Here is a 25,991-nt window from a genome sequence, read left to right on the forward strand (position 1 = left end):
ACGAAAACACAAACTCAGCAGTAACCACTTCATATCCTCCCCACACGTTGTGCTCGCCATTGACGATTTTCCAGGGAAAAAGACTGATCACCAGGCCAGTCTCTCTCTGGAAATAAAAGGTATGGGGAAGGGGAGGGAGAAAAGAGAAAGCCCTAGAAAGGGGCATCTATTCTCTGGCGACACCTTCTAAGCGGCAGGAGAGCCAGGTCAGAGGAAAAACACCACCGGAGGCCGGGCGGGACGCGCGCCCACCACGCAGGCCAGAGGCGCACGCACCCTGCCGCAGCCGGTTACACTACCCCGAGCATCCTCCGCTCCCGCTACCAGAGTTACCCTAGAAACACCCACCAGGATTATCCTCTTCCCGTGTGCTGCTGCTGCTGCTGCAGACACGCAACAAGCCTCCCTCCACCCCTCACACGGGGCGGCGGCAGCAGGCGGCTGAGCGAGCGGCGGGGGGGGTGTCCTCTTTTGCCCAGCCCATCAGGGACGGGGCTGGAGAGAAAACTGGGGGGCGGCGGAGAGCGGGGGGGAGAAAGGTGTGTGAACCGGCGCGGAAGCGGCTCTACCCCTCGGGCCAGCAGCGGCGGCGGGGGGAAGGGCAGAAGGGGGGACCCGGCAGCGGCGTCACCTACCTCTCAGCAGCAGCAGCAGCACTGAAGACGCAACTCCGCCCGCCCAGCCTGCAGAGCGGGGGGTCTCGGTGTGACATAAAGACGGGGGAGGAGGCGGCGCGCCCCGGGGGGGCTGAAGTGCGGGGCAAGGGCTGAGGTGACGCCCGCGGCAGGGTCGGGGGCGCGCGCCTGCGCCCCTGCTCCCCGCTACGCCTGCGAGGGAGGCGCCGCCGGCACTGCCCAGGCACCAGCGCTCCCGGCCCCTCGCTCGCCCCCCGGACCCCTGCCTCGCCCCCCCCCCGCCGCCGCCGCTCACACTTGTTTACCTCCTTCGCTGCCTAGCACAAGCACGGGCGCCATCTTCCCCCAAGGACAGGCCCCCCTGGCGCACGTCACTTCCGCCGCCGCCGCCACCTGCGGGAGAGGGCGGGATCAGCGGGCGACAGCGGCAGCCGGCCCCCGCACCTGCCCCGAGAGCTCCGCCATTGCCACCCCTCCCCCTTCATTACCTCGCGTGCACCGTCACTGCCACCCTCTTCCCTGCCTCTTAGTGCCCCGACACTGTCACCCCCACCCCTTCATTGCACCCCACCACCTCTTTACTGCCTCACTGCAACGACCTTGTCATCCTCCCTCCTCATTGCCTCTCTCTGCACCCCAGCATCTTCATTGCCTCACTGCCCCATCATGTCACCCCATCCCCTTCACCACCTCTCACTGTCACCCCCACCCTTTCATTGCCTCTCTGCACCGTCACGGTCACCCCACCCTCTTTACTGCCTCACTGCACCATCACTGTCACCTCCACCCCTTCACTGCCTCCCACTGCCCCATCACTGTCACCCCATCCCCTTCACCGCCTCTCACTGTCGCCCCCACCCTTTCATTGCCTCTCTGCACCCTCACGGTCACCCCACCCTCTTTACTGCCCCACTGCACCGTCAGTGTCATCCCCACCCTTCACTGCCTCTTACTGAACCCCGCTCTCTTCATTGCCTTACTGCACTGTCACTTGCATCCCCACCGTTTCACTCATCTCACTGTGCACCCACCTTTCATTGCCTCACTACACCACCACTCTCACCCCCATACTTTCACTCATCTCAATGCACCATCATTGCCACCCCTTTTTACTGCCTCTCACTGCACGACCACTGCCATCCCTTCATTACCTCCTACTGCACCTCTACTGCCACCCCCACCTTGCACTGCCTTCCACATTGCATCTCTTACTGACACTCCCATCTCATTCATTGCCTCACACACTGCACCCCCATCCCCTTCATTGCCTTAACCGCATCACCACTTCCATCCCTACCCCTTCGCTGCCTCGCTCTGCACCGCCATCCCCACCTCTTTCACTGCCTCTCATTTCACTCCCACCCCCTTAATTGCCTTTTACTGTACTGTCACTGTCATCCCCACCCCTTCCATGCCTCGCACTGCACCTCCTATTGCTACCCTATCCCCTTCACTGCCTCACAATGCACCTCCTACTGCCACACCACCCCATTCATTGCCTCTCACAGTTTGCCCCTTTATATGCCATACTTCCTACTGCCATCCCATTTACTGCTTCATACAAAGAACTTGCCCCCACATCCCATTCACTGTTTCTGAGTCTGCTACTACTGTACCTGCCCCATTTTCTGCTTCACACAATGAAGCTACTCACCCCTTACTCCGTTCACTCTCTCATGCAGTGATGCAGGACTATAAGCCCACTCTCAGTGTTACAGAAGGAAGCTACAGTTTCTACCATTTACTGTCTCACACAATAGATGTACTGACCCACATTCACTGTTTTACAATAAATCTGCTGCACTCAGCTCAGACCCACATATGTTCAGTACCTCAGCAAAGGGAGGCTGGAATAGAAAAGAAATAAACAGGAACTGAACTGTTGCCCTTCTTGTTGCCCCTAATACTCCTTCAATTTTGTAAAAAGGAAAGTGGGAGAAACAATTTTTTTAATCTGCCTCTTACTAAGATTTTTCCAGTATCTGTCAAGCTGAGGTGTGAGATGCTTTTTGTGTGTCTCTCCTACATAATATGAAGGAAGACCTCAAACTCGAAGAAAAAAAAATCTGATAAACGTTGACAAACTTCACTCTCATTGTTTTTTAAAAATAGCTTCTCCTTAGTATTGGAAAAGCCTGGACAAATTTGTGTCTCCACTGACAATTCATATATATCATTGTAACAGAGTAATATTTAAAAAGTGCCTCAAAATGAGTATCCTCAGCAGTGTAGGAGACTGGGCAGGGAAGGTCTCCCTATTTGGGGCCCTATCTAGCTGTGACTGAAGTCAATATGAGCATTCCATTTATTTCAGAAGTTGGACAGGTCTGTTAGGGTTAGACTTAAGCACACGTGTAACTTTACTAAGGTGAGTAGTCCCATTAATTTAAATGGAACTATTCATGTGAATAAAGTTACAGACATGTAAAGTGCTTATAGGATTAAACATAACCGATTAATTCTAAAGCACTGTTAACAGTTTCTGGTGATGAGGAGTTTATTTGGCATCAATGAACATTTATAGTCTCAGAATTTCTTTTGCTCTATAAAAAGAAAAGGAGTACTTGTGACACCTTAGAGACTAACCAATTTATTTGAGCATAAGCTTTCATGAGCTACATCTCAGTTAATCGGATGCATATATTTCTATATATATTTCTATATTTCTTCATACTGTCAACCTCCCACAATACAATGAATCAACAATATCAAAGCAAGAATATTTAATAGTTTTATTGTTATGACATTTACAATATATTAATCCTTAATATATGATAATTATTATGTATTTCCATTCCAAAATTTGATAGATACATTGACAGGGATTAAATTATTTATAACATCTTCTTTAGTCAACCAAAAATGCAGCATGTGATTGTTTCAGGAATTTTCATACTCTATTTGCATCGTTGTATAAACTATACAGTTAAATGATTTAAGAGGCAACTTTATCCATTTAGAATGGAATTCTACACCATCTGTAATATTGCAAAACAGTGATTACACCTGCACAGAAATACACATTGGTAAGGCAACTACAATCAAGTGTTGCATCATATTCCCCCAACATTTTATGCATCCAGGTTACATGTTTCAACTGTGGTTTTCCCAGCAGTGAGATCATTTAAAGAAAGTTATATTTGCACCACATAGATTTTTGAAATATTAGATATGAAACAATAATATTTTCCATTTTATGTACAAAATTATCCAAATGTATTGCAGGGTAATATACATTTTATTTTCAGTAGCAAGATCTTCACTTATAACTTGTTATAATGATCGTTACTACATTTTCATTTGTTTTCTTTAAAGAAAGACTATCAACAATACACTTCCTCTTCTATGTATGAAAGAATTAATTTCCCACAATTATTTTGGGAAAGGAGAGTGTTAAAGGGGGAGATTAAAACTTGGCTAAAGCCAGGTAATGTACACCACCAGTTTGTGGTAGCTTCCCCCATCACATCTCAATTTTAGAGCCTGCCTGTGTATTCTCAAATATCCATATTGTCTCCATTTACTTCAGTTAATTACACACGTGGGCCCCAATCTTATGTATGTGAGTAGTCCCACTAACTTCAAGTTATAAATGTGTGTATGCAAAATTGGAGATACGAGCACATGCAGAATCAAATTTTTCAGACTGCCAGTATAGCTAAATTATATGGTAGTCATGTAATGTAAACAAATGTCCACCTGGAATTCAAATCTCTAGGGCCTCCCATAGGAAACCTAGTTTTTGCTTAATAAAGAATAAAGGATTAGGATCTAGATTAAATTAACAGTATATATAAATAATACACAAGATGACACGTGTGTACACAGCAATAATTTCAAGGCAGTGCATAAGGTTTTAATTTTCCATTCTGTACTTCTTCCTGTGGTGGATTAACAAAATGGGGCTTGAAGGGGAAAAGAGAAATCCATTATTTCACAAGAGAAAGGCAAAGTGTAAGGGTTGCCAGTTTTGGCTTCAATCTTGCAATCAGATCTGTTTAGGCAGACCCTTGTGTTTATATGACAGATCCTATTGCAAGATCAAGGCCTTAGTTTGTTTTTATTTTTCAGCATCTGAGTTGCTGTGCCCAATTCTGAAAAGGTTTTGGGCTTTTTGAGATTGTTTTTTAAATATTCCATATGAAAGATACTGTTAGGATGTAAACTGTTTATTCCTGGGGCAGGGATGTCTTCTCTTATGTTCTATGCATTACCAACCACATACAAGTAATAAACAAAATAGTAAAAGAAAAAAGTTGAAATTTAAAAGTGATATCAATAGATGGCCGGTAGAAATTACTAGTATATATTTGTTTAATTGTATCTTATAATTACAAAAATAAAATGTCCTGATACAGTCTAGATGTGCACATAGCTATAATGTGTGTAACTACTTGTTGCTATCATTTTTATCTTCATGATCCCTCCAACAGTTCATCCTATTGTTTGTTACACCCATCTATTGAGTCTTGACTTAAACTAGTTCCTAGGCTTGCCACAGTCACATTTCCACTGACAGACTTTAACACCTGCATTGGTCTAATTGAAGAATAGGAGCTTATTTGTGTGCAGCACACAGCAAAATGGGTCTTCTATCCTCTAGATGCTAAAGTAAGATAAATAAATAATAAAGTGCCCAATCAGTAAGGAATTAAATACAAAAGATAATCACCTTTGAAATAATAGTCTTTTAACTGGAATGTTTAACAATGCTCATTTAATAAACATCATTTACGTAATGTAATGTAGACCTGTACATATAACCAAACTAAAACCATACACTTTTACTTACTGTATAAGAAAATTAGCTTATTTCCTGTCAAATGCTGTCCCTTTACTGCATTTAGATATTCTGTCCCAATATGTGATTTTTAACACAAATTTGACACATTTCACTGCAATTCCTATTTTAAAAAGAACAACATCACCTACTTAGATGGTAAACTCTTTGGGCAGGGACTCTTTGTTATGTGTTTTGTACAGCACCTAGCACAATACGTGGGCCTGCTCTGACTGAACTCCCTGGGTGCTGCAAGTACGCAACCGCACTCAGCCAGCGAGCCGCGCATGCGCAGTCGGTCTACCGCTCGCTCTCTTGCGACACGCGCACGTGGGGCGCCTCTCTCTCTCGATGCCGGTTGCATCACCCGGCTTCCGGGTCCTTCCTGAGGCTGCCCCATCGCTCGCCTGCGCCACTGCCGCGCTCCCCTGGTGCCCCCACCGGAGCAGGGAAGACCAGAGCCGGACGAGACTGGGCCGGGTGCTTCCCGCATAGCCCGCGGCGCCGGACTCGGAGCGGGCGGCGCCCTCCAGCCCATGTAGCGCCGGGCTCAGGCGGCCGCGTAGGGCTCCTCACTTCCTCTTAGGCAAGATGGCGGGGGACGAGGCGGGAGTGACTCTGGGGCAGCCGCACCTCTCCCGGCAGGACCTGGCCACCCTGGTGAGACCCGAGCCCGAGGCTGCGGGGCCCTGTTCGCCCGGCGGCAGGAGCGGGTCGGGGGAGTCCAGCGCGCGCGCGGCCTGGCTGGGGATGCGCCGGGAGCCGCCCCCTTAGCGAGCCGCCGGGCTGCGGGGAGGGGACCCGGGGTCGGGCAACGCCGGGAGGGGGCGGGGATTTATGCCACCGTCTGCCCCGTCCTGTGGGGAGTGGGGACGCGCCCGGTGGGCGCTGCTGCGGCGGCGGCGGAGGAGGGGGGCGCCCTGTGGCGGGGGGCGGGGATCCTGCTGGTGATGAATCTTGGCCGAGCGGGGGGTGGGTTGTAAAAACGTCGGAGACCAGAGTTTAACCCACCCCGGCTCCCCGGGAGAAATCTGCAGCTTTTGTTGTTTCTGAGGCTTGATGCCCGATGTTAGGCCTAATGTAGGTGTTTAGGTAGGCGTGATGGAGACCGTAGATAACGAGGAAGGCGACGTGTTGCTGAGCTTGTCTTTTGTCTTGTGTAAGCATCGTCAGTGCCAGTACCTTTATCTTCCAACCTGTGTGTGGGAGTGAGTACGGTGCTCTTGGATAGGGTGCTGACGAGACAGTAATGAAAATGGAAGTCCTCTACCCCGGGAAAATATAGTACTTAGTGATGTTAAGAGTTCGGCGGGAATTGTTTCTGTGGGCCCAGTTTAGACCAGTCCTTTGACACTCTGTTGAGACTACCGAAATGACCAGTTATAGTCTCCTTTCACTTTGGCTATCCGTCTATTAGTTGATTAACCAAGATTATCCCACTTATTTCATGTAGGTTACAGTAGGTTCATCAGAAGATCTTTCAGTTGCTACCTACCTGGGCTTTAATTTAGCTGGTGGCCTCCCTGTTTACACCTTGGGCTAGTCTCCCTTATTATATAATAGTCTTCAACAGTTCATAAGTACATATTCATAAGCTCTTTGGGACAAGGATTCTTTCTTTTATGTTTTATGCAGCCCCGAGCATGCTGGTGCTCAACAAATAATAAATGCTAGTGTAGTGATGATCCCTTTATGAGGGTCCTATATTTTCCCCAGTCCTCACTGATAATGACATTGTGAACTGAAAAGATGGATGATCTATGTTGCTGGGAGATCAGATTGGAAAGGGTCTTGAAATTTCAAGTCCTTTCCTAAATTTTGGTTTCATATTTGTACTCAGATTTGTAAAGGGCTAGTTTAAATCCAGTTCTAGGCTCCAGTGTTGACAAAATTTACACACACGCTTAACTTTATGCACTGTGAGCAGTCTTAGTGACTACAAAATTTACCTCCCTTCAACTTGTTATCTTCCTACACAGTGCCATCTGCAGGGTACTTCCTATACTTACTGACTTAAATGGGTCTAGTCATGGCATCTTAAGTAAGCATAATGACATATTTTTGCGTAGCAGCCATGTTAGTGTGTATCCGCAAAAAGAGCAGGAGTACTTGTGGCACCTTTAGAGACTAACAAATTTATTTGAGCATAAAGCAACAACAAAAAAACTTCAAAAACAGACTCCAACGAGTCTGAATTGGAATTAATTTGCAAACTGGATACAATTAACTTAGGCTTGAATAAAGACTGGGAGTGGATGTGTCATTACACAAAGTAAAACTATTTCCCCTTGTTTATTTCCTCTCCTACTGTTCTTGTGAAGTGCTGGAAATGGCCCACCTTGATTATCACTACAAAAGGTCATTCCCTCACCCCACGCTCTCCTGCTGGTAATAGCTCACCTTTGCTGATCACTCTTGTTGCGGTCTGTATGGAACACCCATTGTTTCATCTTCTCTGTATATATAAAATCTCCCCACTATATTTTCCACTGTATGCATCCGATGAAGTGACCTGTAGCTCACGAAAGCTTATGCTCTAATAAATTTGTTAGTCTCTAAGGTGCCACAAGTACTCCTGTTCTTTTTAAGTAAGCATGTGAGTGTTTCTTTGAACAGTCTCATTAAATGGACAAAATCTGTTTTACGGTGAAGAAGAAAACTTACTAAATGGGTTACTTCCTTTAAAATGTTATGAGTAAGTTCAAGCTCTTGTGCAATTAATGCTAAGTGTAAATTTATTTCCATGCTGTACACAGAGCTAACCAGACCTCCCTGTATAAACAGCATCAGTGCCCACAATGTACAATCCACGTCAGCATTCTCATATGTGTATATATATTGATGCGTATATTTCATTGCACTAACATACGAACAGAGGCCTCAATCCTGCACTGAGATTTGCTCATACAGAGCTCTGTTGACTTCAGTGGAGCTCTGCATGTGTGCAACAGTGCACTTGGAGGGCCAAATATCAGAGAAGTAGCCGTGTTAGTCTGTATCCACAAAAACGAGGAGTCCGGTGGCACCTTAAAGACTAACAGATTTATTTGGGCATAAGCTTTCATGGATCATCCACATGGAACTCAGTATTTGGTCAGGACCACATCAGTTATAAACAGTTTCAAAAGTAAAATAAGAGGACACTGACATGGATGTCATCACTTGCCGAATATAATTCATAGGTATTTTATAGTTTAAATATTCTTTTTGGACTGTGTAAGAACAGCATTTATAAGATAAAAGGCTTTGTTATAGAGACAGGAGATTTTGGATGACAGAATTTTTCCATGCTACACCAGTTGGGAATAAACAGATTGGGGGAAAAACAGCTTTTTAAAATCAATCTAAATTTACATTTGTTTTACTTGTTGCCAATATTTCCTCTAATTTTTTACATCCATGTGCGGAATTAATTTTACGTGCACAAATATGGAGGTGATGTGTGGCGGGGGTGGGGCCAAGGGGTTCGGTATGTGGGAGGGGGCTCAGGGCTGGGGAAGAAGGCGGATGGGGGCTCTGGCTGGTGGGGTGGGACTGGGGATGAGGGGTTTGGGGTACGTGAGGGGGCTCATGGCTGGGTCAGAGGGTTGGGGTGTGGGGGAGTGAGGGCTCTGGGGTGGGGCTGGGAATGAGGGGCTTGGAGTGTAGGCTGCCTTGGGGCTGTGGCGGGGAGAGAGGACTTCCCACTCCCCCCAGCCCTCTCTTGCTGCAGCAGCCAGGGGAGAGCGCCTTTCCTCACCTGCTGCGGAGCCATGCAGCTTGGAGAAAACTTATCTTGTAGCCTAAAAGTTTGCTTGAAATCTGTTCCATATAGAATGTTACCAAGCTGACGCCTCTCTCGCCAGAAGTCATCAGCCGTCAAGCTACGATTAATATAGGTAAGAAAAACAAAGTTAATCACAAATGCTTTTGTAACACATTCTTGTTGTCATGCATAGTGCTGAAAAGTCTTAGTAAAAAATTCTGCAGGGAAAATCCAAACCAAAAACTGTTCTAATGAAACAGAGAAAATTAATAAACAATTGTATTGAAAGTTTTAAGCAAACTTTTAGCAAGCAAACTGCCTAAACTAACAGGCAGTGTTCTTTTAAATAGTAGTGTTAACAATCACAAAAGGAGACATGTCAAATCCTTATTACATTGAAAGATGGCCACTACAGTACAAGATGACTACTGTAATATAAGATCTTGGGAATGAAATATTTTTAGTTAAAGGGGAAGCGTATGTTGGTGTTGATAGGAGTGCTCTCGAGCAAAAGGTGCTTTGCCTGAGTAAAGACCAGATCTTGTAATGAGCTCCATGTGGATGCAAGGGGCTGTCCACAGAGAGCTCATTTAAAGATCAATCAGTTACTGTAGCAAGTTGCTGTAAAAAGCTAGTTAAGAAATCTGTACATGCTTACAATGGAAGCTCTGGATCCACAAGCTTCAAGGACTTACAGGTGTCCTGTGCAAACTGGATCCTTGATACTGAAAGTTTGACAAGTCTCTCTAATTGTGTGTGATTAATGTTTGCTTTTAAAATGTAGGCACAATTGGTCATGTGGCCCATGGAAAGTCAACAGTAGTAAAAGCTATTTCCGGAGTTCACACTGTTAGATTCAAAAATGAACTGGAAAGAAATATCACTATCAAGCTGGGTTATGCCAATGCTAAGGTTAGTCATTACTATGAATCTAAATGTACCTATTTTGACTCTTTTATTAACTGTGTGAAAGTACTTAAATGACCACTGCTAGGTTAAACCTGTTTTTCACCTTTTTTTTTATACTTCCAGATTTACAAACTTGATGACCCCAGTTGCTCCCGACCAGAGTGTTACCGGTCCTGTGGAAGTAGTACACCAGATGAGTTCCCTACAGATATTCCTGGGACCAAAGGGAATTTTAAACTAATCAGGTGACTGATCTGAATTCGGTGATTTTCAGTTGCTCTTGCTTTGTCCATAGTTCCCTCAATATAGTTGAAGTACACTTCAAGCGATTGTTTAAAAATGGTACCTTGTTTCTCCATAAGTCTGTTTGTATATTCAGTCCTCTGTTTACTCAAGTGATAAATAGTTTTTACTTCTATTACCTCTGAGGAGCCAGTACAGTTGAGAGAAGGTGCCATATTTTATTTGGGCTTGCTCATCATTTACAAAGTTGCAGTTTGCTGAGCCCAACTTCTATGTTGGCATTTTTAATATACCCGTCACTGTAGTATCTAGAGATCTGAAGAGTATGAGGTTGCACAGATGTGACTGAAGGCATAATTTGACCTGCAGAATCTTTTACTGGTGGTGAGACACAACAGAAAATAAGTCTAATTTTCCAATACTATATTGCTTACAGGGCTGTTTGAATAAAAAAGGCATCCTTTGGCTTGTAACCTAATTTAATTTAAGTCAGAGGTGTGAACGAATTTAAAGTTTATTTTTAGACTGTAACCTAATGTAAATTGTATATCTTTGTCATTTTCCCCCCAGAGATAATAGAAAAATAAGGGTTTTTAAACTGGAGCTATGAAAACTTGAGCCTTAACTTGAGATCATCTTTGTGTTAGGAGAACGATGGGAGAGAGACTTGTTTATACAATTCCTGATAAAGTGTAACATGGTCAGAATGCAAGTTTAAAAGTTTCAGGAGTTATTTGTGATGCTTCATTGGGATTATTCAGATGAAAATAATCACAAGGGTGGTTATCAAATCAGACCTTAATCCGTACTTAAGTGTAGGGGACAGTTCCTCATAACTGAATTTCCTTGCTTTTTCACATACCCTTCAACCTGAATACTTGTTCTAATAGAGTATTTTGGTGGGTTGTGACAGTTAGAAAGCTAGCACTAAACAAATCATTAAACACTGGTTTCTTTGACATACTGCTTATTTTACCTACTGTAATTTTTTAAAATATTATCGCTGAAGTGGCAGACAATTCTTTTTCTGTGGCATGTTGTCAAATAATAAAGATTACCCCATTAAATACAGACAAGAACTTGAAATGCCCCCATTATTGTAGCCTACACAATGTAAACTCAAAGATTGAGTCTGGACAGTTACAGGTCAATCTTACAGATACGGTGCAGTTCTGGCTAGGTTCAGAATGAACATGCATAACCTTGCAAGGAGGGAAATGGGGAGAGAGCTTTTAGAAGAGATAAGAAGTAAAAAAGGGGAATGTGCTAGTCCTGCATGGATCTTCATAGTCTGACACATTTAAACTATGCATGGTTGGTTTGTAAGTTTCTGAAAGACAGAAATTATATCCCATAAAAGACATGTAGTACTGTCACCATTTTTCTGAAACTTAAAATTTCAACAAGTAGTTACTTCATTTAGTTATGATCATATGAACATAGTTCCAAAATGTCAACTTTCCATGTTTGTCTTGAAATAATATGCAGTTTTTGTACATACCTTAACTGTGTGCCTACTGGTCACTTCATGCAAACCAGTCAGTTTATTTGGCGATAACTGGCTTTTGTTGTTTTGTGTTTACCCTCCATATGCAACAGGCATGTCTCTTTTGTCGATTGTCCGGGCCACGATATCTTGATGGCTACTATGCTGAACGGTGCGGCAGTTATGGATGCAGCACTGCTTTTGATAGGTAATATTTGGGGTGGGGAAATTGAGCCTCTTTTATAACATGTCAATATTAAGTTGTTGTATTGTTATTAAAATAATACAAAGGGTAATGGGCGACCAGCTATTACAAAAATTGTGAATGTTATTGAGTCTTGTGTAAAGAGATAAGATTTTAAAACTACGATTGTAGAAAGAGAATATCGTGCCCTCTAAATAGATACGTCTGAAATTGTGGAACAGAATTTGAGCACTTTGACTCGTCCAATAGCTGAAGCGATATTTGACTGTTTGGATGATGGCAGAGGAGTGGTGGGTTGAGATGAAATTTTGGGACTGTTTTTACTTGTACAATAAAATTAGATTTTCATGTTGGAGATGCTTAGGCCTATTTGAGCAGGCTTGCTTTTCTCTCAGTTGTTTTATCTTCCCTTTCTATTAATTTAAATATGTAGTACTGATGCTCGAAAGAGAGTGGGGTGAGGTGGGAAGCAATGGTAAATTCATTGTGATGTGGACAGAATCAAAGGACCCCATTTGGGCCATTCTTTCTGTTGATAGACTGATTTAGGAAGAACTTTCACTAATCTGACTTGAGCAGGTGTGTAAAGTGTGTGAAATAAATTAAACTTCATTTTTATAAATGTTCAGAATAGTATAATAATGCAACACCAAAATAAATTCAACTGAATTATGTTACGTCTGGTCAGACGACATATTATTTGGGAAACAAAACAATAATATACTCAAGTTAGCATTGTTTTAAGTGTCTGAATAGCCATGAAATATTTAATAATAAGTAGTAATTAGTCTTTTTGATCTATAGCTCACCAAGGCACTTCACAAAAGGTGGTGACCACTGTCTTTCTTTACACGGGGGTAACTGAGGCACAGAGAGCTTAAATTACTTTCCCATAGCCATACAACAAGTCAATGGCAGAAGTAGATACAGCAGAACCCAGTTTATCCGATCTAATTGGGACTGGGGTCAGATCGATAATCAAAAATTCAGATAATCCAGAGAATGGGAGAGTGCGAGGTTGCAGTGCCATCTAGCAGCCACACGAAAGATTGCCCACTTCTTGATCTGTGTGTACTGGTTGCTGGGTTAATACGGAGAGCCAGATAATGAGGGGTTGGATAAACGGGCCTCTACTGTATATGTTTTAGTAGAACACACTCACCATTTGTCTCTGTGTGTGTACACACAATCTGCCAAATAAAACTGCACAGTGTCAAACTACATACAACTCAAATGTAAAGTTGAAATATATATTTAAACATAGTTCCCAGTCACCTTTTCTGACAAAGACATGAGTGGATGGATATCTATATACCCTGGAAATCCAATGAACTCTATTTTCAGAACAAAAGGGATAGGAGAATTAATTTCTAGTTATCAGAGTCCTCCACTAATGCCTCCTTCCCCTCAGTCCCCATATAATAGATCAAACCCCCAGTGAGCTCAAATATTGTAACAGCACATTAGGGGAAAGGTGACTTTCTGGGAAGTAGAACCCAAACAATATTGATAACCTTAATAGCCATGTGCTTTCTGAATTTTTGGTTTGTCATTAAAGTTTAGGGCTCTTGGCATTTTTGTGTCTGAGATGAAGAGAATGCACTAAACCCATAAGCAATTAAAAAAATTAGCGACTTGATGACTTTTAAGCAAGCAATATTTTTTCAAGCACACAATGAGGTGGTAGATGTTCACACAGTTTTGTGTATCCTTATTATAGATGACTGTACATAATCACTTTTTCCCCTTCCCTTCCAGCTGGTAATGAGTCATGCCCTCAGCCCCAGACCTCTGAACATCTAGCTGCTATAGAAATCATGAAATTGAAACACATTCTAATTCTACAGAATAAGATTGACTTGGTAAAGGAGAGCCAGGCTAAAGAACAGTATGAACAGATTCTTGCATTTGTACAAGGTAAGTTTCCAGAAGCAGAAATGCAGTATTGCTGGAAGTTCTGTGTAATTCTTCAATGCTGGGAGTTAGGCTGACATGAAAAGCGTTATCTGGTCAGGACAACCTGATGTCCAGCTCAAAGAATTAGCAGATGAGTCAGGCTTTTGTAGCTTTAAAAAAAAAAAAGAAAAAAAGGTTGTGTAATGTTTTGTTTTCTAGATATTTCAATAAGATTTTTCTTTCAAATATGAATTTAGTAGCATTATATTCTGCTTCCACGCTGCTACAATTAATGGATTTTAAGGGTTGTTCCTAAACACACAAACTGGGTGTAAAATGACTTGACTTGAATCTGAGTCTCCCACATCCCAGATGAGTGTCCTAACTACGGGGCTGGAGAGTCAGTCTGTCAAGCTCAATACATATTTAGTTATACAAATGAAACTGCTCTAATGGGATCAGGCAGAGCAGGGACTTGAATCTGGGTCTTCCACGTCCCAGGTAAGTGCTCTAACCAACAGTTTTGTTGAAAAATTCCCAATGAACTCTGTTAATCAGTTCCCCCTCTCAACTACTTCTGTTCCACTGTTGATAGCCTGCCTATCTCTACTCTCCTTATCTCAACCATTGGGCACCTTGAATTCTAGCCAGTCCTCCCTTCTCGCACCCCCATCCCCCCATTCTTTCTCACACATTTCCTTGGGTATCCCTTTACGCACAGTCCATTCACCGCCAAATGTCTACTTGAGTTGAGCTACTCCCTTGCTGCAGGCCCACTGAGCTAAACTATGTATCTTGGGGTTTTATACTGCTACCCATCGCTGTAGTATCTGAGCATCTTCCACATAGAACCAGTAGCAGTCACGAAGTCTCTAGTGGATTTCAGAGAGGCTCTGGCTCCTCTTCTGTCTTGTAAACCTCACCTTATTCTCATGCTTCCTCTCCATGCCATGAGCTTCCTACCATGCTGTGGTGCACTGGGAGCCAAGGCAGCAGCTCTAGGGGAGCTTTTCAGGTGTAGAAACCTTGGCTCAGAAATCTTGGGCTTTTACCCCATGAGCCTTGTACCCAAACTCCACACACCCCTGCAAACCATCCCATCCCTCTGGTTCCCCAGCGCCCTTCTGATTTTTATTTCCCATCTCTCCAGAACCTCTGCCGCTTAGCCTTGCTCCTTGGCTCAATGTGGGGGTATTTGCAAAACCCAGCTATGGAGGCAGGTTAGCAGCATCAGAAGATGGATGTGGTTGACAGGTCTGATCAGTCCTGTTATATAACCTTTGTGTAGTTCAAAATTGTTGGCTTGTGTCAGGGACACAACTTCTCATGTGTTTAAAATCTCATAAGTGGCCTAAATGCAAGGTACTTTTGTGTGTGAATTTTGAAGTTTGTGGAGATTGAGGTTATTTCGCTAGAGAAAGTCAAGCAAATGTGACTAAGCCAGGGAGAAAGTTCAAAGAGAGAGCAATTTTAAAATGTCTCTTTTTTCAAATTTAATAATATTTCACTAAAAAAAAACTGTAGAACATAGTTGTCCGAAGAATTATTGTACCAAATTTGAAAGCTAAATTAAATCAGTAAAGTATGAATCAAGGATTTTAGTCTTGCTTTATGCGCAAAACTCATTGCAATCTTAATTATGGAATTGCTACTGATGCATCAAATATTTTAGATCTCTCATCCTCTATAGGATATCTCAGCTCTGTTCTTTCACTGCATCTTGGCCCTAACTGCTTGTTCTGTTTCCTCTCATTTTTCACAACCCACATCCAGAGAGAGGTTTCCCAGCTGCGGTCTGTTTACAGTCCCCACAAGTTGCTGTGTTTGTTAGAATGCAGTCTGGCCAGGTCGTAAAATGTAGGGCTTATCTCAGTATAACTTTAGTTGCTCAGGGGCATGGAAAAGCCACCTCCCTCAGTGACGTCAGTTACACTGACCTAAGCTCTAGTGTGGACAGCACTATGTCGGCAGGGGAAGCTCTCCTGCTGACATAGCTACCGCCACTTGGGGAGGTAAGATAATTATGCTAACAGGAGAGCTCTCTCCCGTCTTCATAGAGCATCTGCACTAGCTGCGCCGCTGTAGCAATTCTAGTGTAAACTAGTCCTTAAAATCTAGTGGGCAAGGGGTTATGGCAGGGGCAGGCAAACTTTTTGACCTGAGGGCCACATCGGGTTTCCAAAATTGTATGGAGGGCCAGTTAGGGGAGGCTGTGTCTCCCCAAACAACCAGGCGTGGTCCGGCACTCGCCTCCTATCCAACCCCCGCTGCTTCTCGCCCCCTGATGGCTCCCCCGGGACTCCTGCCCCATCCACCACTCCCTGTCTCCTGACCAACCCCCTCTCTCATTCCTGACTGCCCCCCAGGGACCCCTGCCCCATCCAACCCCGCTGTTCCCCACCCTCTGACCGCCCCAACCCCTATCCACACCTCCACCCTCTGACCACCACCCCGAACTCCCCTGCTACCTGTACAACACCCCTCCATGCCCCCTTGCTCCCTTACCACGCTGCCTGGAGCACCGATGGCTGGCAGCGCTACAGATGCACCACCCAGAGCACTGGGTCAGGCCATGGCTCTGCAACTGCGCTGCCCGGCTGCCCAGAGCGTTGTCGGCAGCGCAGTGAGCTGAGGATTTGGGAGTGGGTGAAGGGCGGGGGAGGGGCTGGGGGCTAGCCTCAGGGGCCAAGCAGGAGGATCCCGTAGGCTGGATGTGGCCCGCGGGCTGTAGGTTGCCCACCTCTGGGCTAAGGGATCTAAGTCCAAATCGGTTTTCATGAAGAATCTGTTTTTTACCTCTGTGGTAACTCTGCCCCTTCAGTGCCTACATGCACAATTGTATTCCTCCTGTCCAGTAGGTACGCTGCTTATCTCCGGTTAAGAGGCTGAAACTCATGTCATGCCACTCCTGATCATCAAGCATGAAGCAGATTGTTCCTAGAGTAAAACACTGCCTCAAGAGCCCACTTGGAGAGCAAACTATATAGGCCTCCCACACAGAAACTCACAGAACTCCCTGTAGGCAATGTACAAGCCATATTGTACTACCTTGAAAAGTAGTTGTGGCTTAATATGAAAATAAATATGACCTGACACTTTGGTCATGTTGTTTTTATGGACTTCTGGTTTGGGGAAATATGTAGAAATCGTCCCTGAAATTTCATTTGTGGTTTTAGTGCGTCATGAATACTCATATACGCTTTGGTATAGGCAACATAAAGTCTGATGTAAAACAACTCCCATTTTTTTTGTTGTAGGTACAGTTGCAGAAGGAGCTCCTATTATTCCAATCTCAGCACAGCTGAAATACAACATTGAGGTGGTTTGTGAGTATATAGTAAAGAAAATTCCAGTCCCATTGCGAGACTTCACATCAGAACCAAGACTTATTGGTATGTAAATGTTTAAAGCTTACCTATATGTTTAACCACCCTTTCAGACAATGCTAATATTGGCGGCATGCTCTAAAGAGGGTATGAGGAGCATTTAGCACGCTAGCAATTTCAAGCCTCTCTATTTCCTGAAATCTTAAATATGAGTGTTGTCTGTGTGTATATATACAATATGACTATATATAAATGAACTGCTTTGATTTGGGCATTTTAAATATGGATATAATATGAAAACGGCAGTGAAAATGAATAATTTATCTTAGAAACAAGATAGATAAGATAAACTTTTATTTTACCAACTTCTATTCGTGGAAGGTACAAGCTTTCGAGCAACACAGTGCTCTTCTTCAGACCTGCGGAAGGAAGCAGAGTGATTTCTAAATCAGATTTGCTCTTTATACATTAGATTACTCTGTTAAGCACTGACAACTTTGTGGTGTCTGGAAAATCAAGCTGCATTCTGTTGCAGTTAAAACTCTTGGGAGTAAATAGATATGGCTTGAAGACACAAGGGGTAGATATGCTGGCACCCCCTTTTCCCCCCGCCAGTCAGTTTTCCAAGTGGCACACTTCAATATTTTGTTATGTCACTTGGGCATAAATGTTAAAGCATTGGATTTTGTTCATTTCTAAAACATCTTCCTATTCAGTTCATCCACTCTAGATGTATTTTACATAAAACACTGAAATCTAGAGTGTGTATGTATATAGAACTTAACAAAGTCGGTCTGTTAGAAATTAGGCTAAAAGCAAAGGTCATTTTCTCTTACAAGTGTTAGGATTTCCTCCAGTATTCTATAGGTGGTCAGCCTTTTTAAAAAGGAGCTGATATATAATTCAGTTTCTGAATTAAACAGAGAAGCTTGTAATAGAATTTAGAAAAAGCTTCTCCTATTGAAGACAGTGGCAAAATTCCCAATGGGACCGTGATTAGGTCTTTTATTTTAAAGCACGCATTTCTTTCATAGCCTTTACGTAAATCTTAAGCATGCAGGAGGTTAAATGTTGTACTTTCACTTCTGAACACTATAAATTGTAGAACAGTGCCTAAAGAATACTTTTTACTTTATTTTGTTCGTAATACTTTCTTAGAAGCTTGTAAATCATCTTTCTCTGGGTTAGTCTTCTTCCACTTGGCGAATAGTTTGTTTTCCAAGAAAGTTGGATGTAACATTACTTCCTCCTTTATGCACTGATATCTCTAATGTTTGCATGGCTTTGAGAATAATTTTTAAATACTAATTAGTTTGTGATAAATGTATTTACTGAGAACTAAATTAATTAAAATTGTATTTTAAAGTACAGTGGATATTCCTTGCCAGAATGCGTTAACATGTTTTGGGTTTAACCAGCTTAATTTGACCCAGGGTTCATGTAGTATTTAAAAACTTATGAAAAAATTGCATGCAACAGACTGCATAGCATGGTGAATACAGGGAGTTATTTTCATTGTTTGGAGTAGATTTAAAAAAAAAAGACAAGAATTGTAAACATCACAAGTGTCACTAGTCAAGCTTCTATATATCTTAATAATGGATTTGTGTGCTTTTCAGTAATTAGATCTTTTGATGTCAACAAGCCTGGATGTGAAGTAGATGACCTTAAGGGTGGTGTAGCTGGCGGTAGTATTCTAAAAGGTGTATTAAAGGTAATAGCTACTCTTCCGCCCCCCCCGTCCTCCAAATACCTCATTAGTTATTATAATGTGTAGACGCATAATAGGTGTTTCTTTGTGGTCAATACAAAGCAACTTAAAGGTATATAGTCAGTTTTAAAAAATTAATTAAAATTAGCTTCAGGTACTACCCCCACCTGAGTTCCCCTGTCTTTGGTTATGGTTTCACAGTCCTGTTTTAAAATGTTTTCCTTTTGCCTTGTTGCTGTTTGAAAGTTAAACAGAAATGGGAAAGAATGAAACTGACCATGCCCAATCCTCTCCCGCCGCCCCTCCCTCAAAAAACAAAAACAAAACAAAACCATTTATTGGTTATAGTTAGGTTTTTACTAGTAACAAAATATATATATTTTTAATTGACATAAGTGATTTTTTTTCCAAAGTTGATGGTGGTGTCCCTTTCTATTCCTTGCAATGAATATGAGGGTGCAGTTTCCCCTTCTTGCATGTGCATATTTATTTAGTAAATCATTTAAAAAAGGTGGAGATTGAGCCATGCTGATAAATCTAAATAAAGTTAAGGAGTGTGTGCTAACTATGCACTCAGTCACCACATTAAAAGTGAATATGACTGAATACTCAGCTTTTGTATGGAGTACTATCAACAACAAGTTTTCCAGTCTTTTTTGTCTATTAAAAATAACATCCTTGATTATTAAACTGGAAAGTTAAAAAATCAAGTTTATGCACCACTTATACAATTTGATCTTCTATGTTCTTTTGCTTGAACAGTGAAACTACATTGTTGCACTGTCTGGTTTTTCGTACACTAACTCAGTAATATAGTGTTCGGGATTGCAGTACTATTAGAAAACGTTTAAATTAAAATAAGTTAGAATTTAAATGTTGGGCCTAAAACTAAGAGTGATCATCTAATAAATCAACTTTTTAAAGTACATTTGAAGGCAGTGTTAACTACCTTTTTATTACCTGTGTAATACAGAGGTTTTTAAAAGTTCTGTTGATTTTCCAGGTAGTACCACTATAATTCTGTGATGCAACAGCCAAGTGCTGTTGGAAAAATAACTCTTCTCTCCCACCACCAGCTAGCTTTTTACTCTGGTGAAAAAGAAACATCTAACCACTTTTTCTCCACTATACTTAGGTAGGCCAGGAACTTGAAGTTAGACCTGGTATTGTATCCAAGGACAGTGAAGGAAAACTCATGTGCAAGCCAATCTTTTCCAAAATTGTATCACTTTTTGCAGAACACAATGATCTACAGTATGCTGCTCCTGGAGGCCTAATTGGTAACAATGTTTTTTTAATGAAGAGATTTTTCTCCTCATGCCTATTTTTGAAAACTTAGATGGTTTCAGATAACAGTACACTTCCTGGGAAGAGGGGGGAATTTATTGCAATTTACAGGAAATTCTAATGTGTGACTCCTACAGCAGTTGTGTACCTTTTAATATATATGTAATGAAGCTTTATAAAACAGTGCCAAATAGTGTAAAATTTAGTTATTTATCTAAATTACATTGGTTAGCTCCAGCAGGCTTCTGTATTATCTGTGCTGCCACCAGCATGATGAATCCTGGGGCATTGTATCACGGCTGGTTAGAGTTCACAGATCCTAAAAAAGAGTAAATAGGTGAGTTCAGTTCTTAATGTGCTGAACGCCCACCTCCAGCTGGGTAGTGGGGATGTTTAGTATGTCACTAAGAATAATGGTTAATTTCATTTGTAGGTCTCCTTTAAATGTATTTGATGCGTATAAATATGATTACTTTTTCAATTATTCCTCAGAAGTTGTCTTGTTCTGAAATAGGTGTTGGCACTAAAATTGACCCAACTTTATGTCGGGCTGACCGAATGGTGGGGCAGGTTCTTGGTGCAGTTGGAGCACTCCCTGAAATATTCACAGAGCTGGAAATTTCCTATTTCCTGCTTAGGCGACTGCTAGGTGTGCGCACTGAGGGAGACAAGAAAGCTGCAAAGGTTAGTATGTTTGTGCCTGTTCTGTTAAAAGGACATTATCATGGTACTTGTCAGACTTTTTTTTGTTTTGAAGCTTTTACTCTGTTAACCCCCTGGAAATTAATTCCACTGAGATGTGTTTATATTTATGCATGCTTTCGTCTTTCCTTTCTTCCTGGTTTCCATACATAATGTTTGCATTTCAGAGGGGAAAAACAATGGTACATGTCCACTTAAATACTATGTAAGAATGCCTTTCACAGGGGGAGGAAATTCATATACTGGTAACCTAAAGAAATTTGAAGCCTTGTGATTCTTAAAGTTGGCCCTTCTTCCAAAGATGCTGGTAATCCTTGTTCCTTCCCCTTGTTGTTCTCTTCTCCATTCATCAGCTGCAAAACTTGTCATGCATGATCCTGCTAGTTTTATGTACATCCTGATACTTTGCCAGTCTAGGGATGTGGTGGATTCTCCATCACTTGAAGTCTCCAATCCTAGACTAGATATCTTTCTAAAAGGTATGCTATGGCTCAGGAGTCAGCAGCCTTCGGCAAGCGGCCCATCAGGGTAATCCACTGGCGGGCCACGAGACAGTTTGTTTACGTTGACCGTCCACAGGCACGGCCCCCCTGCAGCTCCCTGTGGCTGCAGTTCATTGTTCCCGGCCAATGGGAACTGTGGGAAGCGGCGTGGGCTGCTGGGACGTGCTGGCTGCCACTTCCTGCTGCTCCCATTGGCCGGGAACGGCGAACTGCGGCCACTGGGAGCTGCGGGGGGCCGTGCCTGCGGATGGTCAACATAAACAAAATGTCTCGTGGCCAGCCAGTGGATTACCCTGATGGGCTGTGTGCCAAAGATTGCAACCCCTGCTATAGCTCAAAAGTTGTGGGCTTGATACAGGAATTACTGGATGAGGTTCCATGGTCTGTTTTGTGCAGGAAGTCAAACTAGTGGATCATTATGATCCCTTCTGGCCTTTAAACTATGAAAACTGCTTCACACTGATTTATTTTATTGGTAAATTAGGTGTTGCCGTCATTTTGGATTTTCTCTTTGTGACTGACTCTGGATTGAGCAGTTATTTTGGTGGTTGTATTTGGTGAAAGGAAAGAGGCACAAGGATCTGTTTTATATTGATGTCAATTATGGGGTAAAAAACTTTAGCTTTGTATATAGTTTATACAACCTTAAAACAATTATTATTTTCCAGAAAAAGGCAGACTGATTTTTGTAGATGAGTCTGAGGCAAGTAATCTGGAATATTATTTGTGCTGAGCCTTTTTATATTTCTCCTACGTTAGAATGAAAATGAGAAACACTTTATCATGTGTCTAAAAATGGACATCGTTTTATCATATTCGTGTGCGGCATGGTCCTAGACATTTGGTGCTTGCCTCCCTTTCTGTTAGTATTTTTCTTTGGTAACCTAGCTGTAGCAGTCAGATATAAAATCTTTTTTTTTTTTGGTCTTCATTTAAGTTATTGGCTGCAAAATGCTATCAACTTTATAAGTTATTTGCATATTTAAAGTAAAACTTACAGAATTCTTTATATCTTCTTTCAGGTGCAAAAACTATCCAAGAATGAAGTTTTAATGGTAAATATAGGATCCTTGTCTACTGGAGGAAGAGTTAGCGCAGTGAAGGCTGATTTGGGCAAGATAGTGCTAACTAACCCCGTGTGCACAGAAGTAGGAGAAAAAATTGCCCTTAGTCGAAGAGTTGAGAAACACTGGCGGTAAGTTGGCAGTACAGTGACAAAATAACCCCTTGATACGACTGTGTTGCGCTGACACCAGTACTATCTGCCTCTGCTGTAGAATTCCTTTGTTCCTGTGCATTCTCTAAGCACCTAATCACTATTTCTATGGGACACTTTTTTCAAAAATGTTAAGTGAAATAGTGAAAAATTAACTACTTTGTGCGCTGCTTAACATAAATGCACAATAAACCTTCTGATGCCATGAGTTGTGACTTGATAACACAGTCATACCACAGTAATATTAACAGCAGGAACTTTAACCCAGTGATGACAAAGACCAAATAGAAATTAAACCCAGTCTTAAATGTATCCTTATCTTAAAGCAGTAATTCTCAGCCTGTGGGCCTGGGCTCAGCAGTTCCAGCTACATGTGACTGCCAGTGCAGCTTTGCAAAGTGTGGGTGGTGGGGAGGACAAGGGAACAAAGGGACACTGATCTCCAAGGACCTTTTTCTCTGGCTCCCGTGAGACTGGAGGTGTCAATTTTTTTAGTCAACACAGATTACAAGAATAATGTGGCTGGTGGGGCACCCAAAAACATCCTGTAGCAGGATCCCTAAAGTTGAGGAGCAGTATGGCTGGTGGCTCCTTTTTAAGCTTATTTGCTTCGCTTCTCTTCAAGCAACTGCCCACCTAGAATGTATATTCTCTGAAAATAAAGCTAGTACAGAAACACTAAGCAATCTTGTCCCCTACACCCCCTGTGTGGACCTCGCACTGTGGTAAGGAGAAAAAGGTATGTTAACATACTCCCCAGTAGTTCTGATCTGGCTGAGACATACCGGGTTTTGAACATCTGTTCTGGGAAATAGTCATGGCCAGTTTTCTGGATCACTGTGGCAGGCAGTTTCACCTTGCTAGCTGTTTCTGTAACTCTCTCAGCAGGTCAGCTCAGCAGCAGGCAGAGCTGGCAGCCAAATGCCTTCAGTAGAGGAGTAGCTAGTGGGGATTACTGGAGTGGCTACTAAGTAGGGAGGAGAGGAGCACACACTTTCTGAGCAGATAAGGAAGGAATGAGCACCAAGAGAGAAATGGGGGAAGCTGAAGGGGAGCTATGTGAATAGAAGATGAGCAACATTTTCCAGCAATGACTTGTCAAATCTGTGGTTTGGTAGCCGCTGGGTTTTATAGGTATTTTGGTGCAATTTTTTTCTGTTTTTTCTTCCCTCCTTTCAAACAAACCTGTATTTCACCAAAATGCTCACAGATCTCTCTTGTTGTTGGGGCTAGCACTCTCAGGTGCACTTTTATTAGAATTGTTTGTGGCACAGTTTTCACATGTTGCCAACTATACTGTAGTAGAAGGGAAAGGAGAAAAAACAAAACTAAGCAAGGAAAGAAACAGAGAGGGGATGGGTAAAGAACAAAGAAATTGGGAAGGTTCTAATTAGGAAGAAAAGAGTGGGGACAGCTGGTACAGAGGAAGGGGAAAAGAACTCTGCCTCTTACACTCACTTCCTCAGACTTTCTAGGGAAGTGAATGAGAGAACAAGGAGAGGGGCAGTTGGGATATAGTGGAAAGTAAAATCACATAGAGAAAGAGGCACAGGGGTTAAAACTGGGAAAATGGACAAATAGGCAAAATGCAGCAACAACACCAGGGATATGTAGGGCCTGAGTGTGGCTTTGCCACAGCTGTGGGCTCCAGCCTAGAAAGGCTTGAAATAATGGATTAATTACTTCAATTCCATTTTTATCAATGTACACTGTTCTTCTGGGAATTGTTCCAAAAGATGTGAGAGCCCAGAGTTTTGGCAGACAAGTTCAAGACTAACATCAGGTTCTTCCATGGCTCCCTTCAAGGAGTTGGGAGAGTCTTAAAGGCAGTTGCATCGATTATATGTGCTGTCTCTTGGCTGGAAAAGTGATATTGCAGTCTTTTTAAAAGCTTTCTCTGAAGCTGCATCTTGAGCTAGTGGAAAGAATTAGTGGATTTTTTAAAATGCAGTGGGTGTGTAAGGGGAAGTACTAAGAGGGAAGATTTTTTCTATTACCCAGTACAAGTGGTAAAAACAATTTTGAGAATTATGTCAACTGTGTGTTCAGGTTACACCCTCAGAAATGTTGACCTCAAAAATTGAACTATTATATTCCTTTTTTTGCAAGGTGTTCTCATTTCCCTTTAAAAGTAGTGTAACACTTTATGCAAGTTGGAAAGCAATAAAGCTATCGACACATTTTTCATTTGCAGTTAACTAGACGATTATGGGCAAGTAGAACCTTTGTGTGTGCGCTTCTGTTTAACAGCACATTTTAAAAAATGGTCCCATAGCTTAAGAAAAAGTCCTGTTTGCTTATGGTCTCTCCATTATCCTCCCCTCTCCTATGCTTCCAGCAGCCAGTCGTCTTTAAGATTTTGCAGTGCAGGGGAGGGAAGGGGGAGTTCAGAAACTTCTGAAACCTGTGTGAGTACTCCTAATACAAACATGACTACAGGGTTTATATAGAGCTTTTGCCATTTGCATTTTGAATATTTTCTAAACACAATTACAAATAACTTGTTTTTCATTTTTCAGTTTAATCGGCTGGGGTCAAATAAGAAGAGGAGTGACAATCAAGCCAACAGTTGATGATGATTGAAAAGTAAAAACGAGTGTGTCATTTTGAGAGATGGAATGCCTATTTCCATATGCTGGGGGGTACATTTTTGGAGTGAAATTTGTTACACAACTCCCATTGCTCCAGACATTTTACTGGAAATTTACCCTCTTACTAAAATACTAGTCAGTATCTCCAATGAAAGGGTAAAAAATTGTCATAGAGGTGGATCTAATAATCCACATTTTAGCAGAAACTAATTGTATGTGTTTCATGCCATATCTAATTTATGTTAATTTGTGTTTGAGAAGATTGTTTAATATCACTCAAGTCACCCCCAATGTAAAACACAAACCATAAAATATGTTTTGAAATAAAATATTGCTTCTTATTTTTTCATTAATTCTTATCCTTGGTAGTGAAAGGCTGCAAAGATTGTTCAAGCAGTACAAGAATTTAAAAAGAAAATAAACTCTCCTTGAAGACCAATTCCCTGTTTTTGCGCCGCACCTAGTTTTAAGTCTCTGAGCTCTTTACAGCAGATATTTCTTCATGTTTCCAATTCTTGCTTTGTGAATGGTGACTTTTATATTTTGCAATTAGGCTGCTAACAGTGATGACTTATTAGTCCTGGAAGACACACATTCAAGAGGAATTGCTATTGAAACATACAAAGGGGAAAACACAAGAAACTCCTAGGAAGTGGAAATACTGTTTTAAATCTTATTTCAAAATGTTTCCAGTGGTCAGACAACCCATGTAAAACAGCTACTGTTTGACATGATAAAGTTCTATATAGATGGACA

At 42.2% G+C, this 25,991-nt stretch overlaps 2 protein-coding genes across 3 annotated transcripts in view; one reads left to right on the plus strand and one right to left on the minus strand.

Moving 5' to 3' along the window:
- KLHL15 (kelch like family member 15) overlaps positions 1-1,005 on the minus strand; it is a 38,818-nt gene extending 37,813 nt beyond the window's left edge. Inside the window, exon 1 of one of the 2 annotated variants that reach the window (XM_075131965.1) lies at positions 941-1,005. The gene's annotated coding sequence lies outside the window, so the exon portion shown is untranslated. Of the gene's footprint in view, positions 1-635; positions 876-940 lie in introns of those variants that run through there. The other variant, XM_048863127.2, reaches the window with a different exon arrangement.
- A 4,821-nt stretch (positions 1,006-5,826) lies between these two features.
- EIF2S3 (eukaryotic translation initiation factor 2 subunit gamma) lies at positions 5,827-25,564 on the plus strand. Its single transcript, XM_048863201.2, has 12 exons — positions 5,827-6,075; positions 9,230-9,293; positions 9,945-10,072; positions 10,193-10,314; positions 11,912-12,006; positions 13,762-13,920; positions 17,157-17,291; positions 18,845-18,939; positions 20,072-20,216; positions 20,738-20,907; positions 22,451-22,623; positions 25,164-25,564. The coding sequence occupies exons 1-12, from the start codon at positions 6,007-6,009 to the stop codon at positions 25,225-25,227; spliced, it is 1,419 nt and encodes a 472-aa protein (XP_048719158.1). The 5' UTR covers positions 5,827-6,006; the 3' UTR covers positions 25,228-25,564.
- Positions 25,565-25,991: the final 427 nt, after the last annotated feature.

The sequence above is a fragment of the Caretta caretta genome, chromosome 1 (assembly GCF_965140235.1).
Source record: "Caretta caretta isolate rCarCar2 chromosome 1, rCarCar1.hap1, whole genome shotgun sequence".
NCBI lineage: Eukaryota > Metazoa > Chordata > Testudines > Cheloniidae > Caretta > Caretta caretta.